The following is a 19,449-nucleotide window of genomic DNA, read 5'->3' as shown; positions in this document are numbered from 1 at the left end:
GGCAGTGAAGCGAGAAACCTACCTGGCTCTACAAGGTTGCAATAGGAGCCTGCCGGTTGGTCATTCGTGGGTATAATGTTGTCCATAAAGGACACGGGCAGAAGAGACGATGTAACACACAGGAGGCAATGTGTGTTACATAGTCTCTTCTTGTGTCCGTGTCCTCCATGCGAAGCGTTATACCTACTACCTGGCTCTTATTTTTCTCAGCCCGACTGCAATAAAGCCTATAATACAAGCCAGGAACAATGGCTACAAGCGCATGAAGGCGTGCTTGCCTGTTTTTCAACTAACATAATTATCTAAACCAAGTGGTCTTAGAAAAGACATCAAAACATGCAACAGTTACATTCGATGTGTTAAATAAAAACTGAAACCAAGAACCCTACCCAAGCTGAACGTTGGTCCAGAACCGAAGCCAAACTCGCATCACTGTATTCTCGCACGCACCACCTATAAGCCCGCGTCTATCTTTAACCAGACAAATAATATCGCCTATCGAGGTAAAAAAACACAAAAACATGTTCCTATAGTTTTAACTACAACAGCGGTTGCAGTCAACATTCAATAGAGAGTCTTAATGGGATTCTCATGTATGTAATTTTCGTGCATTGATACTGTGCTGAAAATCACTGTCCTCATCAAGAATACGAAACAGGTCACCATAGCAGGTCCATTATGCCAGAACAGGTCAATTATGAGACAGGTGCAACGCAGGACATATCGCTTGGTCGTGTGCGTTCATTGCCTATTATTCTGCGCTGTTCTCCCTAATGTTCACGATTCATGCATGTCCAACTAAGAAGCGTGGTAAGGATTAGGTAAACATGCTTCTCTTTTACGAAGCTTATGAATTCATTATCCTGAATTTCGCAGGACCTTTTATAATTGCACTATCGTCAACATGTTACTACTCCTCAAATATTATACAACATGTTCGAGCCTTTATTTCAACGAGCAGCGCGTCTCACATTGAATGTGACCATTACTTACTGCTCCTATTTTTTCACTAATTCCGATGTGATCTTGCATCAAATTTAGTCCTTCCATACCACGTGAGGTTTACCTGTGTGAAATTATGTAGAAGGCTCTGTTGCACAACAAACTCGGTGATACTGTTCAAAGCATTCATGCATCACTCATAAAATGCACTTTGATGGTTGATATTTAGCCGTTTTACGTTTGTGAGCTCTCGTGGTCATCTCCCTATTCTAGCTTATACCGAAACTGGCATTGAAGGGCGTGAAGGCACGATGAATCTGGGCGTAAGGCGATGACATGAGTAACATCTGTGTCGTCTATGGTATTAAATCGCTTGCCACAGTCACACATGGCACACAGTGAAGCACCATAGCTCGTTGTATGAGGTTAAGTGCCACGCGTTAATAGCTGTCTTAATTAACCCGGGACATAAAAAATAGAGACTGAAAACTTGTTTGGAAGCTTTGTGTAGATTAAAAAAACGATGTGCTGTTAGTTAAAGTTAAAAATTTCTATGTAGCAAACAAATGCTTACATACTTCTATGACTCACTAAGGTATAGCGTGTCGTTTCTTGTCTCCTTAGCAATACGCAAAGAAACACTGTTTAAGACTTAATTTCTATGTTAGTGACACGTGTGGTGCTGCGTATGTGCTGTTTCAAGTTAGAAGATGAGCTGCAGTTTAGGCGTCAGTGGGGTCGGCATGCCGAACATGCCCATGATATGAGCAATACTCAGATTACACGTGCGACATCGACTCCCTTCATAAGACTTAGCTCATAGTGTAACTTTTGCAGCTACTCGCTGCCTGCTTCACGTGAAACACATTCCCTTTACGTGTGGGCATTTGCCGGAAATTTTCTAGTGGAGGAAATTTTGTTGGAATCCGCAAAATAATTTAGCCACTTTAATCTTAATCAGCACGGCTACTAAGAAAACATTGGTATGAATAAATTCTGATACTTTTTAAGATGTTATTACCTTTAGAAAGAGTCTGCCATGGTAAATGAATGGTTATAGTGGTTGGTTCATGGTTTGCAGATGTAAAACAGGGTATGATACTTTGTAAGCATTTGAAAGCAACGCTCGCAAGTGAAAGCTCAAGAATGAATGCGCTACAGGGTCTCTCACACTTGCCAAACTAACCAGCGCTCCTAAAATGGAGATATTAATGAGTTTGTTCGCTGTAGTCCTTCTCAGTCAAATTCAGAGACGTTCATGCGAAACAGCCGTAGCTGTTTTCAGTCTTAGAACAGCTAATATATTCCATGGGCTGACAAAACTTTATGGTGGTACCATATTTTCGACATGTTTTGACAGGTTTTGTAAGCGGGAAGAAAATGCAATGAATTATTGCCGAATGCCAGTCATAATGAACTAACTCGTGCAGTCACATAAGGCATGCCACTTGGTATAGAACACAAGCATAGACCACTGGATCATTAACACTGTTCATAGCGTGTTCCCATGCACGTTCCCATGCTCGTTCCTATGCAATTTCTCATGCACGTACTCGTCGTTCCTGGGTAGATATGAAGTGTCACTCAGCGGTGGCACATTCTCGCATTCTAGTGGCCTGCAGGTGTGTTCCACTGTTTAGCGGAAAGTGTTTCACGACGTACGGGATGACATTGTGACATTATCCATTTCATGACTAACTATGTACTCGTCAAACTGTCTCACCCTCTCATATAAATCTTTGTTTACCACCAGGTAAGGGGGCGATCATGGCATCATTCAGACGTTGGCGGCAAAATGGATACGTAAATAGACGCTCAAAGTTCCCACAGTACGCAAAGAAATGCTTCGCATTGGAAGCTAAAATGGGGCGATCTTTTTAACTATTGGCTCACTGAATGCGCACCGACAGGAACCAGATGCTTTGCAAGCATCATTTCAGCGTTTCGTTGAATTAAGTTTCACGTTAAGCACGCACCGTGTGGCTTAAATTGTGGCTCCCCGTAAAGTACGAGCACGTAAAAAACCACATTTTTATTCGCTGAAAACGCGCAATTCATCCGGCTCTGAAATGTGATGTACGGTGACTCATGACAGCAGGTGTTCTTTCAGTGCTGCGCAATAGCGACCGGTGGTTCTTGATATTTGAATCGCAGCTGGTGATGATGTAGTGAACAAGCAGTGAGTTGCTCATATTAACGTATCGCTGGTTCACTGGAAGTACGGACGGATGTCAGTGGTACAACCTCTTTGAGGTCCTTATTCTGACTGACGTATCTCGAAGATGAAGTTGCTAAAGGTAAGAAGTACTCGTCGCATAGGCAAGATTGAACGTTCTATCTTCCTGTTCAACACACACTTCCATTTACAATTGATACATTGAGTATTATCTGATGTAGTTTTCAATTCATCAATTTATTTCTTCAGCCGGCGATGCATTCTGTGTATTGAGAACTGTGTATCTGTACGCGCAAACGGAAGAAGCATGACGGTACTTTTTGCAAGAAACCGAAGCACTGTCTTGAGAAAACTGGTTGCAGTTCTCTTGAAGTTCACATTTTTAGTTCAGTTAAATTTTTTTTATCCTAGCACGCAGTAAGGTATTTACAACAAGTGTAACACCTCCTAACATGAAGACTTGATTCACTTAAGTCTAACGGGCAACACGAATGAAATCTGAGATAAAGAAGTTCAGCAAAGTCAATAGTGATGAACAAGAATGTGGACATAGAATGCGTAATATGTTCTTTCTTTCTTTCTTTCTTTCTTTCTTTCTTTCTTTCTTTCTTTCTTTCTTTCTTTCTTTCTTTCTTTCTTTCTTTCTTTCTTTCTTTCTTTCTTTCTTTCTTTCTTTCTTTCTTTCTTTCTTTCTCTCTTTTTTTCTTTCTTTCTTTCTTTTTCTTTCTTCCTCTCTTTCTTTCTTTCCTTTCTTTCTTTCTTTCATTCTTTCTTTTCTTTTCTATCGCGATGGTCTGTGCTCCCTCCAAACATTATCATCAGGCAATGTCGGGGAAAGTGTCCATGTGGTTATCAGCGCAAAAGTTCGACAGCAACGATGATCATTCAAGCAATAAAATCGAAACAACTTCGAGTGCCGAACCCGCATTGAACAACAATTTCGTGCATGCAGATATGGGCAGTCCAATGGGACCATGACGTGGTGGACAGGTTAGGCCTATCTGTCCCGACTTGGGAGCGGCCCACTACGTGCTAGTTTACGCCCCGATGAACATAAATGAAAATTTTCCGTACTATGCCATACAATGGGCGCCTAATTTTTTCATGAGCCAAGCCGCTTCTCCGGAAATTCGTAACTCATACGAGCTACGCTCAAAAAGTGCATGCGCGAGTAAAATGAGGGATGAGTCCTTGCTGGAAAAAATGGGTATGATTACCACGTGCTATTTTAAACGACGACTTCCCTACGCGATGCCTATTTTTAACAATAACATAATGAGTAATAAAATTATCAAAAGTATGCGCGCGACGCATTGCACGTCTCGTAAGATGGTTTATCAGGCAGCTGTTTGCTGTAAGCACTAGTGTTGCAAGACGGCTTACTTTTTTCAAGAATAATTGGTGCATAGATAATATGCGCAGATTCAACAAAGCACAAGTATTCAACAAATGACATTAAAATGACGACAAAATACGAAGAGAAATGCTGCAGTAAACAAAGAAACACAGTTAAACGAGAAGTGACAAATATACAAAGGTATACAAGTAACAAAACACAAGGTCTTTTAGCGGTGGCCACTTTGCATTACCTGCATCTGAAAGTCCTTTAGGCCGGGTTAACAGACCCTACTTGTTTGATTCTGGCAAGCTCCGAGCACGCATTCAATGTTTGTTGTTGTATTCACACGTGGGTCACACTGCTGTCGATATTATCTTTTTACTTAGCAATTTGGGCTCTCGTTTCTTGCCGGGGTTTGTAGAAGTATACATCAATTCGTCCAGCAATATCTTTTCTATGCTTTCATTGTGTCTCAGTCATATGCCTGCTTCAATGTGCGTGCAATGTGCCATAGGAAACTCTGCCGTATCTCAATCTACGTTAACTTGTCTTGATTGCCCTGCTGTGTCCCAAGTAATTAACGCTGTTTGCAGATGGCGTCGCTTTAGCGTACAAAACCGTAGTTTACGAAAATCTTCGCGCCGTTATGTCTTGCATGCACATCAGAACCATGCTTCAGAAGGCGCGTGATTGAATGAAACAAATTTGGCAGCGTCTCGTCCCCTCTTGAAGCTCGAGTACTTAAAGAGCCGTTGATTTTTTAGGTATATTACAAACGAGAAGATGCCTAAATTGTGCGCATGACCAGGATTCGGGGACATGTGCCGGTCGTGCCATCTTTCGTCGGCGCGACAGCATTTGTCTGCCGTAACTGAATGGGAAATGAGCAAGAAGAAATAGTATCTGACGAAAAAATGCTACAACCAAAAACGGCTCTCGGTTATATTAAGCAGATACTCACTGGAGCATACTGATAGAGACACAGAAAGAAAAAGAAAATTTCTAGTTTGCTGCCTTGCATGGGTCCCATGTATTTCCATTTGGCGGTGTTATACTCGGAGACAACTCCTTCTTGGCATTGGAGCGAAGGATATATACAGAGTCAAATGGCGGATAACCTACCGCCAGTGAACGTGTAGTTCTACAACAGCGCCCGTATTTTCACCGTGAAATGTAGAAGTTCCCCCTTTTTTTTTCTCCGCGGAGCTACTTGAGACAGGACGCAGCTCCCAGCATTAAGATAGTCGTATTTATTTTAATTTATTTGTTGTGACTTCGCGTTTTTTAGTACCGACTTTTTACGTGCACCTGAAACGCTAAGCGGTGTCTTCGTCTACATGAAACGCTGATGGTGCGCCCCCATCACTTTCTATACAGTTAAGAGAAGTGCACCAATACGTCCTACTTCACGTATAGTGCTACATGTGCAGAAGCTCCACCTCCATAGCTTTCCCTTCAGAGCCAAAAAAAAAAAAAGTTGTCGCCAAGTATAGATTGCTCTGGGAAGCCGCATGCTGCGTAGTGTGATACTGAGTGTGTGATACTTCGTATAGTGTGATACGTATTGTGATACAAGATTGCTCAAGAGAGTCTCCGCTGCGTATAACCGAGAGTCCTTTTGGTATACTCACCCGCCGTGGTGGTCTGGTGGCTAAGGTGCTCATTTGCTGACCCGCAGGTCACGGGATCAAATCCCGGCTGCAGCGGCTGAATTCGCGATGGAAGCGAAAATGCCTTAGGTACATGTGCTCATATTTGGGTATACCTTAAAGAACCCTAGGTGGTCTAAACTTCCGGAGCTCTCCACTACGGCGTCTCTCTCTAGAGATCGTATGGTGGTTTTGGGATGTTAAACTCCACATATCAATTGATCGTCAAATCAATCGTAATCATATGGTGATTTTGACAGATTAAACCCCAAGGATTATTATTGATTTTAATCACTTGCTTTTTCCGTCAGCTACCATTCTTCTTCGCTCACTTCCCACTCAGTTATGGCAGGACGCCGTTGCTGCCACAGATTGGTGGTGCCCAGTACCGATGACCCCAATTCCAGGAAATGATTGATCCCAAGTGATATTTACTTTTTGTTTCATTCTAATGAAAATGCAATAAAGGTGGCACTTTTCTGACAGGGCATTTGTCATTCTCGTTTCAGCCTGCTTACGTGAATAATATGACACTCATGCCATGTGGAGTATTCATCTTACTGCTTACCATTCATCAAGCTCGTTCTGCAGCTGGTGAGAAGAAAAAAAAAATTTATTCCCAAAAAATTGTGCCTAAGTGCCTCTGTTTGTTACATTAAGCAATGATGGCGAGAAAAAGGAGGCGCATTTTTTTTTGGGGGGGGGGGAGAGGGGGGTGGGTTAATGAACTTCAGTCGGCATAGCTCGCCGCCTTTGTCTTAATCCAGCGGCCCACGCCATGTACCTATAGTGTGATCTTGTAATCTGGCTCCACAGCAATGTAGGGTTGGTCATGCCCAGCAATCTGGGACATAACTTGTGCGGCAAAGCCGACCCCCAAGTGGAAGTGCTGGGCGTAACACTATGGGGAGCGTCTAAAAAAAAAAAGATTACTAAGCAATGCCTGATTTTTCGCTATTTGCACTTCAGGCACTTAATTATAATAACGTCCTTATGCTGTACAACGTGATTAGTTCTACTTAGCCGGCTGGAGTTTTTTCCCGAGTTTTTCCCGGCTGGAGTTTTGCCTACTGCGATCGTCGTGGAAAGGACCTACAAAAAGTAATTCAGGATAGTTCATTGTGCGTGTTAATTGACGTTTCAGTGACGTTCCTACGGAGTTTCAATTACTCGAGTTGCCTATAGAACTCCCGCTCTACTGACATGATATTGAATCTAAGGCTTCACGGCGAACAGACATTGAAACAAGGGGTAGTGATCATTTACCTATCCCAGTTAATCATCCAAAACTACGCTTTTCTAGATATAGACCCACAGCAAATATAACTAACTGGCGAGCATTTCGTTATCATACGTCACACCAAGCTGATACTGTTACTGACACTGACAGCTTAGTATCACTTACAGAAAACAAATTAAACCAATGTTCCAAGTTCGCTAAGATTTGTGAAGGTTACATTGGAGTAGACGCTGAATACAAAAGGCTAAGGGCCATTCGTCGCAGAGCTGAGAGAAAATGCAGACGCACGGGTCTACTTGAAGACTGCCACGACTGCCAAAAAACGCATCACTGCATGAGCCGACAACTGGATAAACTAGGCACAAAGCGCTGGTGGGAATTCTGCACTTCACTAACGCCACTTACACCCAAGTCAAAATTATCGAATGTTCTGCGCTCTTTAAGTGGGACAGTAACACATCAGTAACCATTTAGAGCCTTAGCTTTAGTGAAGAATGCACCAGAAATGACCGTTGCGGACGAATTTAGTCAGCATATTACACGACTAAGTAGAGCCGCGCACACACCTGAATACATTAGGATTGTTGCGGATATTAAAGCATTAAGCTTTTTCTCTTAATATACGTCATGATGACCTATACCATCCGTTTTCTTTGGAAGAATTAAATAATGCACTTGCAGCGCACAGACAGAGGACAGCAGCTGGTCCTGATGGGATAACATATGCAGCATCAAAAAACCTGGGTCTTGTGGCCCAAATACTTTGAAAATATTTAATGATGCATAGACAACAGAGTGCCTTCCATCCTCCTGGAAAGTTGCAAGAGTGGTTTCAACTCTCAAACCCAGAAAACACCTTTATCCATAGATTCTTTCCATCGTGTCAGCGTGACTGGCTGTCTTTGTAAACTCATGGAGGAGATGATCGACACTAGACTTCAGTGGTGGGTGGAGAGTACGAACGTGCTTCCAGAAAATATGACAGGCTTTCGTAAACGCCGCTGCACCACGGATGCCATTCTAGACATTGTAACTTATGTAGATCATTAGAGGAGCTCTGGAAGAATCGTGGTTGCAGTATTTCAAGATATAAAGCGAGCATTTGACACAACCAGCCACGTTCATGTACTACACGGTTTAATTCAGTTAGGAATAGTTGGTAGAGCACTAAGATGGGTTGCAGAATTCTGAAGAGACAGGAAAATGTTCATTGACACAGCTGACGGCAAAATTAAAGAGCATGAATTTAGTCAAGGAGTTCCACAGGGTAGCGTACTAAGCCCATTTTTGTTTAATTGCGTTATGGCTGACTTATCCCACATCTTACCTACTACTTTGAAATATTCCCTGTATGCAGACGATCTGTGCATTTAGGCATCAGACACGAGCATTCAAGCAGTTCAGCAAGAATTTCACGCTGGGCTGATAATAATCAATGACTTTCTTAAGAGCAGAGGCATGATTCTTTCTCATGAGAAAACATCTGTACTTCCATTCACAAGGCAATGCCTTAAGAAATTTAAACTTCAGATAGACTCTCAGTGCTTACAACTTGTGTGACAGCACAAATATTTAGGGGTTATTTTAAACAGAGGACTGTCTTGGGCTCCACAGATAAAATCATTAGAGGACAAAGTCAGCTCCCTAATCAATATATTACGTCGATTGACCGGAGTGAGATGGGGTAGTTCATGTTGTTCTTTATTGCGTGTTCATTCAGCAATGATTCGACAAAGAATAACTTACTCTGCCCCGGTATTACATGGGATATCACGTAACTTAGAGGAGAGGATCCAGAGGTTATTGGCCAGAAGCCTTCGTATATGCATTGGTGTACCGCGAGTGTCTGTCAGTGCTTTGGTAATTTCGGAGTCTCGTAAAACGACTTTCCATACTATGAGATTTACGGAAACTTGCCGGCATTATCTTCGGTTGGCAACTCAACACGCTAATCATCCCCTATGCCAAGCTATTCAGAAGAGATGAGCTGCAAGAATATATAAAACTATAGTAGAATTCAAGAGTTCACTGCCACGCGCGAATACTGGCCCCCATCCCAGATATTACAACTTCGATTCCGGGATTGAATTGTAAGAATGATATGCCTATAATTGTAAGAAAACAATTAACTTTAACACACCTTTATACCAATTATGAAGACTGTATTCACGTGTACACCGACGGATCATGTCTGAATCAAAGTTCTACCTCGGCATTCTTTGTACCTGCATACCAAGCGAGAAAAGCTTTTAAACTCAGCCAATTCAGAACATCAGAACTCTATGCAATACTCAGGGCTTTACGCTTCATACGTTTACAGCCAGGTCCACTTCGATAGGTAATTATCAGTGACTCACATTCCTCATTATTATCTTTAAAAAGAATCAGCTTGGGCAACAAAACTAGTGAGCTCGCATATGAAATACAGAAGACGTACGCTGTAGCAAAAGATTCGAACCACACCATAATGTCTCAGTGGGTGCCAAGCCACTGTGGAATCACAGGAAACGACATAGCTGATCACACTGCACATGCATCACGTTAAGAAAACAATATTTCACTGCTATCTCTATCGATGAGTGATGCACGATGTATAATAAATAAGCTGAGCTGCCAACTGTCTATGAAAACCTGGATCGAAAATGGTGCGCAAAACTCTCAGTTGTATAACATTGATCTTGGTGTAAAATTTTATATTTCGTTAAAGGTTAGCCATCGGTAAAAACAGTAATCTATAGGCTTCGACTTGGTACAGCCTACACGAAGGCCTTCCTGTAGAGAATAAGGAAAGCTGGCAGTCCTACCTGCTCATGTGGAGGAGCTCAAGAAGACGTTGAGCACATTCTTCTGTATTGTAAAATCATGATGTACCTCGAAAGAACCTTTTACAAGACCTCAATTCTTTGAATAAGCGACCTCCATCAATTGCGAAAATCGTGGGTCCATGGCCAAAAGGAAAGCTACAAGCCACTGCAGCGCGTGCAGTCGTTCACTTTTTGGAGGAATCAAAAATAGCCTAAAGGTGCTTAACAAGAAAATGTACTTAGTCACTATTAACCGGTATGTTTCAAAACGGTATTTTTGTGTTTCACTACGATTTTTGTTTTGGGGAAAACCTTTCTGAAAACAGTTCAGTATTTAAGCCAAATACTGAACTATAAAACTGAAATAAAGATACTGAAAAAATAAAAAAATAGTGCTCAATGTACACGCCAATGGCTGCTGATGGGTAATGAGAGACAGAGCATGCGGCTTTCAGTTGGCGCGCACGCTGCGATCCCCATTAGCAGCCATTGGCATGTACATTGAGCACTATCTGACAAGAAAGGGTTGCTACGTTATACTCGCTGGGTTAACCTCCTTAGTTATAGAAAGGTTTGGCGAGCGTTGAGCCGCAGTGCCATGAATACAATGAACTAGTATATACCATGAATGAACTCGAGGTGGTTAAAGGTGGGAACTAGATACAAAGCGCAAGCCGTAAGAAAGTAAAAGCCGAATTCTCTTGTCTCTCATTTCCCATTAGCAGCCATTGGCGTGTACATTGAGCATTATCTGACAGGAAAAGGTTGCTACGTTATACTCGCTGGGCGTAACCTCCTTGGTTTTAGAAAGGTTTAGTGAGCGTTCGGCTGCAGTGCCATGAATACAGTGAACTACTATATACCATGAACTCGAAGTGGTTAAAGGTGGGAAGTAGAGCCGAAGCGCAAGCCGTAAGAAAGTGTGCGTGTGCCACCTCTCGTTTAGTCCTTGGAATGTCCAGTGGATGGCGGTGCTTCTATATGGGGAATATATGATGAAAAAATGCGGGATGGTGGTACTTGGAGTGTTCAATAGATGGACGAACGAACACACAGACGCATGGATGGACGCATGGATGGATGCAGGGGCGGATGCATGGACGAACGCAGGGACGGACGCACGAACAGATGCACGCACGTATGGGTGGATGGGCGCATGGATGGTCACACAGACGGACGCATGGACGGACTGAAGCAAGAATGAATGGACGGACGAATGCTTCGCCCCACTCTCCATCACTCCCTCCGTGAATATGCCACCAATTTTGTAATGCTCTTTGAATGTTCTTCACATGTTCAAAACATTTATTGGTCTTGTTGAATCCCTAACATTTAGACTTCTGGCGTGGAATGACTCATATGTCCCATTTAATGCAGGTGGTGTACTGATTGTCCCCATAGGCGCAAGTACCGTAGTCCAGCCTTCTCGTTTGGGGATACCTTCCACAGGCCTAGGAGCAACTGGAATGAACATGGGCGGGGGACCCATGAGCATGGGTTTGCCTGGAATGGGCTCCATGAGAATAGGATCCGTTGGCATGGGCAACATGGGTATGTCTGCAACGGGCAGTGGTATCGCCCAGAAACCTCCTTCAGGTATGGATATTCAGAATGTTATAGGGGCGAAGCTCCTTAGGCTGTGGGTCATTCTCTCCTGTGAAGTCATAGTAGTAGGATGTAGCCAACTCTAGTTTATGAACTGCTCAATAGATAGCGTTGTGTTCATACGTCCTTGGAAATAATATAACTAGATGACGTTAATGGTTTTCCCAGCATGTACACGGAGTGAATGGTGATGAGCGGGGCGAAGCGTCCGCCCGTGCGTCTCTGTGTCCATTCGCCGAGCGTAGGTCCGTTCATCCGTCCGTTAATTCGTTCGTGCCTCCGTTCATCCGTCCCCTTGTTCTTCCGGCAATCCATCCGAGAGTCCGTCTGTGCATCCGTCCGTCTGTCTGTCCAAGCTTCTGTCCGTCCATCCGTGCATCTGCGCTTCTGTCCGATCATCCACCTGTCCATACTTCCGTCCGTCCATCCGTGAGCCTATCCGTGCGTCCATTTGTCTATCTCTTCATTGGTGCTTCCGTACATCCACGCGTCTATCCATCCGTCTATGCGTCCATGCTTATGTCCGTCACTCTGTGCGTCCGTCTGTCCATGCTTCCACCCTTCGGGGCAGGCGGACGCTTCGCCCCACTCATCAACGTTCACTTCGTGTATATGCTTTAATTTTTTTACAACTACATAATTCTGATTGAAGATCTTACGTCCCTAAGTGTCCTGTCGTGTTCACACACGAACTCTATGTTGAGCCGGAAATACTTTACCGCACTTAGCATGACACTGTTGAGACTGATTAGGTAAGAGTTTTTATAACGAGACGCTTTTATTTCGTTGCCGAAATAAATGCCAGCGATCAAAACTATCTAACGCACGCATTCCCGCCTTGTATAGAGGCTGTTTCTTTAACCAATCCATCATCCTACTTGACGGATGAAATCGAAGAGACACACAGAAAGAAAGATGCAAGGGCAGACAGGGAGGTCGACCAGCTGCACGTCTGGTTTGCTACTCTGCAACGAAGGGGAGAAAGAGGTGGAAGAAAGGGAGCAAAGATACGCAGCATCTTGAGCACTCTTAAGGGAGGACACGCAGTCTTCAAGAGGCCACTCAGATTTGTTGCGTTCAAGTACTGCATGCAGTAGCACTTTAGTCTTTTTCTGTGCTATTGAAGCACACGCCCAAGGTCCCAGAATCATATGCGAAAAAAATAGTACAGAGTACAGTTGGTTAAAAATCATCCAGAGCTGGCATCGGTTGGTGTCGTTGCGAACGCAGCTCAACATCACCTGTTCGATGGTCTCTTCAGCTGTGCAGGAGTCGCATGTGGAGGTTTCTGCCATACGTGTGAAATCAAAAGTCAGACCAAAACTACCCGCCACGTGGGAGTGACATTCGAATGACAGCGCCCATATATATATATATATATATATATATATATATATATATATATATATATATATATATATATATATATATATATATATATATATATATATATATATATATATATATATATATTTATATATATATATATATATATATATATATATATATATATATGTATATATATATATGTGTGTGTGTGTGTGTGTGTGAAATGGACGAAAGTAACGTCACTTGCATCGGCACATCACCTTACTTTTGCGAGTAGCGTTATGAGCTTCTCTCTTTCTGTAATACCGTGCAAGGGAAAATTTGAATTGCAGCCTTCGCTTTGTTTAGAAAGCATAAAACACCGGGATGTTCACAGCAGCACTTCTTCTGGCAGAAAGCTAAAACAGTATTTAACACTTTTTTTATAGTTGAAGACAGAAACAGATATGCGCCACCCATCGCACGCAAACATTCTACTGTACGCTATCGTATTTCAGAACCCTTGGCGATTTCATCTTACCCAATTCAACTTTGGTGTGCCTTCATGGAAATTTCACCAATTCCTTGTGACGTGTCGTGCGTGTAATCAGCCACTCTTGGTGCGTGCCTGGCGCGATCAGTTTCTATTTCATACATCAAGTTAGTTGATGAACTTCTCGAACTTTGTGCAACTTTTGTGATTTCCAAAAAAAACAGGGTGTGCAATTAATTGACAGGCATCACAACATTGTAAATTAATGACTTCTCTTTAAGGTCACGAATACAAATTAGCAAGTTTATTTAATTAGCTATCACTGTGTCATGTTAACCAAGGGCAAAGTATTTCCGCCTCGACGTGGAGTTCGTATGAAGAAGCGATGGGAACCTTATGGCCATCGAATTTTTTTTAATTCGGCATTCGTCGAAAGAAACACCCTGTATATATTACGTAGGTTTGCATTCTCATGGAAGATTAGAGATTCATTTTTTATAAAAATAGCGCCACAGTTAAAAGATGAAGAAACCACGCCTTGGTGGTGTAGTGGCTAAGGTACCCGGCTGATGATCCGCAGCTCGCGCGATCGAATCCCTGCTGCGGCGGCTGCATTTTCAACTGAGGTGAAAATGCTGTAGGCCCGTGTGGTCCGATTTGAGTGCACGTTAAAGAAGCTCAGGTAGTCAAAATTTCCGGAGCACTTCACTTTGGCGTCTCTCATATTCATATGGTGGTTTTGAGCTATTAAACCCCACGTATCAATCAAATCACTCACAAGATGAAGAAATTATAGAATTCGCGAGGGCACACTCATTATCATCTCCACCAACACATTCAACATTACAATAATGAATCGCCTGTATTTTACGTTGAAAGGAGGACAAAGAACTCTTGTGGTGTCTACAAATGAGCCTTGCGTGTACGAGCTGATACTGCTTTAATCATGAAAATTCTTAATTACATCAGTTTCCGCCATCCTCTAAGAGTCTCTGTCCCCCACGATGACGCTTCGTATCCCTATGGTAAAAATTCCATGACAACCTGTAAACTGTCTTATGCATTGTAGACTGAGAAACACCCATTTTTGTATTTCCGAGACAGGATAGCTCGGCCTAAATCACGTCATATGAATCACAGCCAACAAGATAGATAAGGGCAATATTTGTAAGGATCCTTGTCTTATTATTGCTTGCACGTCTTATCATTTGTTGTGCGCTCCACCTGGCTGATCGCTATGTGCAATGACATTTGTTCTGTGGAGGCAATTAACCTTACTTGGACATTTTCAACACTGTTCTGGGACATTGGTGTCTGCCCTTATTCGAAGCACTCCTAAAATTAAAGAAAGCTCACAGGATTGACCTACCGTAGAAAGTGGGAACTTTCCTTCTCCTAGATGGCAGTGAATAAATATATGCCTGAAATGGGGTGCTATGGTAGTATCAATGAGTTAACTCGAAATTCAGTATGTTTACCCATAACTCTACAACACTTGTTCGACAAAACTTGCTGTGGTATTTTAACATTTCGTTCTCTTAGAAGGCATGCGAGTATGTCTTTGAATGTGAACGTGTACACGCTGCTATTAGAGATCGCTCTTTTACGCACGCGTGCTTCAATGGGATCACTTGCGGTTCGACAGGAGGAGTGCGGATGTTCCTACACTCCCAACGTTTTTGAATATGCAAGATGAAAATGGCCATTGACGCAACACAGTCAGCTTTATGCGCATAATGACGGTGCCTTGGAAAAAAATCCTGTATCCGCCGCTGAATGCGACTAACACACTTAATCACTTCCCTAGAAAAGCTTGTAAGCAAGAATACTTTGAGCAACGCAGTTCCTTGCTATGTTACCTAACTGTTATTCTCATAAGTGTTGGGAGGGTTTGTAAGGTTGGTTTTCTTGGATACTATTTATTCTACGGCAAGTGCTGCTAAAAAGAAAACTGCCAGCTGAGGCAATAGGTAGGTGGCGGTCCATCATTAGAAGCCAACTTCTCTATCGGAAGTCTTTGGTCCTCCATCAGAAGGCTGGAAACTCCAATACCGGTGTCACACGGGCACATTTAATCGCGATCAGTGTCGATCCGGATTAACCAAGATCCAGATTAGGTGCTGCTACACGGTCACTTTTAGTCACGACCAGGTGTGATCGGGATCAAGACTATCGCGATCAGCTCATCGCAATCTGCCTGAGTGATCACAATTTTGCTGCCGTCTGCGCCCCCTAGCTGAGCTTGTTGAAAGCACAATAAACAAGAAAATCAAGCATAGTTTGTTAAAAACGCTTTAAAACAACTATACATTAAAAAAAACAAATTCTAAACTGTTTATATTGAAACAATATCTAAAGTATTGCATATTTTAGTATTCGCGTCGACCGCATGTAGTTACGGGAGAAGCAGACGGCAAGAATGCAGACGACAAGCAGTGGACCGTTACCTTCAGCGCTTAGTTCAACTCTCGCTCCGTCGGAGCTGTTGGAGCACCTAGAAGCAAACTGATTATGAGTGTCGCAAGCCTTTCGACTACGTCACAACGTACGTTCACTTCGTGGTCGAATGAAGAGATGTTTACAGTAATTGACCGCTAGCAGTACCGACTTGAGGCGCCAGAAGTCAAACACTGCCGTGTTCAACGAGATGGGCGCTTCACTTCGACTACACGGCTCCGATCGGGGGCCATCAGAAAAATCTCACACAGCAATACAGGTAAGTGCTAAAAAAATTTTATTGAGTGATGGATTTACAAAATTACTATCGCAGTGGCCTGAAAAGTTTTTGACGTTCGAGCGGTTTTTGCACGAATAACATTGCTGATAAAGAAAGGGCGCTATAGATATATACCGTACGTCGAATTTTGTCAGTGGCATGTTTTACAGCACGCAACTGTCACCTGGGGCATTTCATCTGAATCAAGCTCGAACCGGATTAGCTTGCGCTGTGTAGTAGCAATCATAAAGTCGACTGCTATCAAGAGAACTCATCCGGATCGCCCTGATCGCGATTAAGGGTGCCGGTGTGACACCGGTATAATGCTCTAACAACTTTTACTGGGAGGCAAACATGATGCATGAGCACGTGACACTCTTCTTTTCTCCGCAGCAACAGATTAAGGCTAGGATATGTGCAATCAATAAGTATACAAACGACAAGCCATTAGACATTTTTATCGTTACAAGGACATTAACAAAAATTAAACTGCTAGTTGTTCACCATCAGTTAACAATAAAAAAAAGCAAAAGCATCTCCCGATGTGAATTATGACGAGTGGGCGAATCAGTGTTAATCGATCGGTGTTACCATAAATTGCACGTGACATTGCCGACCCGCACGTGCGAATGAGCGTCCGCCTCCGGTAGACAACGCTTCTGGCGTATGTTTAGAAAAATTCATTATAAACAGCTTGCATCAATGACGATTCCACATAGCATTATGATTTTCGCTTGTTAGACATACGTGCCAGAGGACAACAAAACAGAGACACACACAACGTGGAACGATTGAGGTGTACAATCAATGCTTTTTTTGTAGAATACTTTGATCGATGGGTGGTTAAATGTCGGTGTTTTCAGGCGTTGTGGCCTTTTATTTTGCTTGTGTGATTACCAGCCTTCTGTTAACCTTTATTTTTCACACATGTTTCGGTTTGTCCACATGCACCAGTGCTGCATCCGCCATTAGCACCGAACGGTGTTTTATGGATGGAGGGACATTGCGAGGTCTTAAGGTGCATTGCGCTGCTAACCAAAAACAAAAAAAGAAACAAAAACCTGCAAATTAGCAAGGAAGCATGGTTGCTTGGTAGCCACCCTAATACTGTCAGCCAACACAAAACGGTGGAGAGGAAAAATCTTCTGGGTTTCATACGTGGAGCCGTAAATAGAACAAGGGCCAAGAAGAGTGAGGAGAGAAGTGCTTCCAGCCGTTGAAAATTTAATCGCAGCAAAGTTGATATCATATTTGGTATATAGAATGCCTTTCTTTCTGCCACTCTACTTCACAGGAAAAAAAAAAAGACAAATGAACACATGAAGCAAAGTTATACAAGCGAACTTTGCTGTTAAGTGACCATGCGGATCTAAATCCGGCATTCAATAGTGCCGTTTTACATGTAAATAAATATCACCACTGATTGAGCATAACGTCATTTCAGGCCTTACACAGGGTAGCGATGTTCTTCAGTTTACCTCAGCTATTACCAAACTCAGGCATGTCGAAGTTGCATGAAGTCGCACTCACGTTCCATCACACCCGTGAGAAGTCAGAACTAGACTCGGGGGGTTCAATCGTAGCTTTAGACCAATTTATTGGGGCGGATTTGTCTTGGGCATCTTGTTTTTAACAATGTGACTGGCCCGGTGCTTTACGTGGCACCGTTAACAGCGTGTATATAATGTACTATAGATGTGTAATAACCAGAATCAAAACATATACCACCGAGGTGTAATGAGACTAACGTCAAGCAATGTGCCACACAAGTTGCAATATGCCACTTACGGCAACATAACTACTTATAACAAACTCATACAAAGGGAAATTCTATTACGTCCACCTAGGACGTTGGTGCTTTGCGCTTGCTGTTTACAGCTCAAAGTCGTACTCCCATCATGGTGTAGCTTAGTGACAAGGGTTAGATTCTTATTGAATTAGATTGATGTTCTTAGATCAGATTGTTGTAGCCTCCCCAAAAACGTCACTTGCTTAGAATTTTAAGCGAAATTGGCACGCTTTCTGCGTTCTCAGCGTCTAACTGTGGTCCTTCCTAGTGCCTAATTAAGTGTATGAAAAAACACGGCAACAACTGCAGTGACAAAATGTCTGCATCTATGCCACAGTACTATAATCTTTTCATTTAGCTTCGTACTGTCCAAACTTCCAGTGGTCCTGACTCACAGCGTTGGAGAAAAAAAAGTGGTGGGAAGTGTAAATCCGCTCACCGGTACGATCGCGCTCGATGCCGACAAGCTTAAGGACAGTCTCACTGAGGCTGCAGACCAGGGGCCACCGGCACCGCCGGAAGAAGATCCTGCCGAGTGAAGCAACGCAGCTGCTTGACTCTCCTTCATATTTTACTTTGGCGAAAAGGCTGCTAAAAAAAAAATATCCTTGCTAACATAGCTTCCAGCATATAAAGGACACCATGTTTCAATACATTTGTTCATCCTAAAGTTCCGTATCTTGTGCGCCTTCAGAGCACAGTCCTTTAAATAAACTATTCTAGTTTTCTGAGAAGATCTTGTGCACATACGGAGCTCTTTTGTTTGTCTTTCTCAATCTTAGTGTTTAGAATGTTCAACGTGGCTTACGTGCAGATTGAAGAACATGTAATTAAGATGTGATCAGGTGCTTCTACTTTGAAAAACAGTAACTCCGCAGTTAATTAGACTGACATCACTGGCGAAGCTTGCTGCGACTCAAAGTGAGATGTGTAACCGCGCTAGTCAGCAAGAGAACCGAGTTGTTCTCTCTAGAAAGGGTATTCTGCAAGATTGGTTTTTGGACTGGTGGGTCAAACATTCGTAGCCGAAAAAAAAGAGTGCGACTGAGATGCAACACAAGCTAAAGAAACAAGAGAAGAGCGCTGATTCTGTGTGTTATTTCGCTTGTGTTACGCCACGTTTGGGCTGTTTTTGTTTTCATTAACAGATAAAGTCTGGAACAGAAAATTTAGAAATATGCTCCCTAAGGACATTTACGAGATTGCTAAGGACTTAAAAAGGCGTGCAGCAGACGTTCCAAAATATGCACATTTGAATGCTTGTAGGGACATGACTCTGCCCTGAGGAGGTTGAAGATAAGGATGAGTGGCATTAGTCATTACTGTCACAGTGTGCTGAGTAGAAAGAGGCCAAGCATTTTTTTGTTTCAATTAAGTGGCATACAGGT

At 42.8% G+C, this 19,449-nt stretch overlaps 1 protein-coding gene across 2 annotated transcripts in view; it reads left to right on the top strand.

Moving 5' to 3' along the window:
- The first annotated feature begins 3,090 nt into the window (after nucleotides 1-3,090).
- Nucleotides 3,091-19,449, top strand: part of LOC119159979 (uncharacterized) — a 57,941-nt gene continuing 41,582 nt past the window's right edge. The window contains exons 1-4 of one of the 2 annotated variants that reach the window (XM_075890073.1): nucleotides 3,091-3,239; nucleotides 6,616-6,700; nucleotides 11,528-11,746; nucleotides 18,443-18,808. In XM_075890073.1, coding sequence (XP_075746188.1) covers nucleotides 3,225-3,239; nucleotides 6,616-6,700; nucleotides 11,528-11,746; nucleotides 18,443-18,600 — 477 coding nt within the window. In that variant the 5' untranslated portion in view covers nucleotides 3,091-3,224 and the 3' untranslated portion in view covers nucleotides 18,601-18,808. Of the gene's footprint in view, nucleotides 3,240-6,615; nucleotides 6,701-11,527; nucleotides 11,747-18,442; nucleotides 18,809-19,449 lie in introns of those variants that run through there. The other variant, XM_075890074.1, reaches the window with a different exon arrangement.

Source organism: Rhipicephalus microplus, chromosome 3 (assembly GCF_043290135.1).
Source record: "Rhipicephalus microplus isolate Deutch F79 chromosome 3, USDA_Rmic, whole genome shotgun sequence".
NCBI classification, from domain to species: Eukaryota; Metazoa; Arthropoda; class Arachnida; order Ixodida; family Ixodidae; genus Rhipicephalus; species Rhipicephalus microplus.
This window is presented reverse-complemented; position numbering and strand designations above follow the sequence as displayed.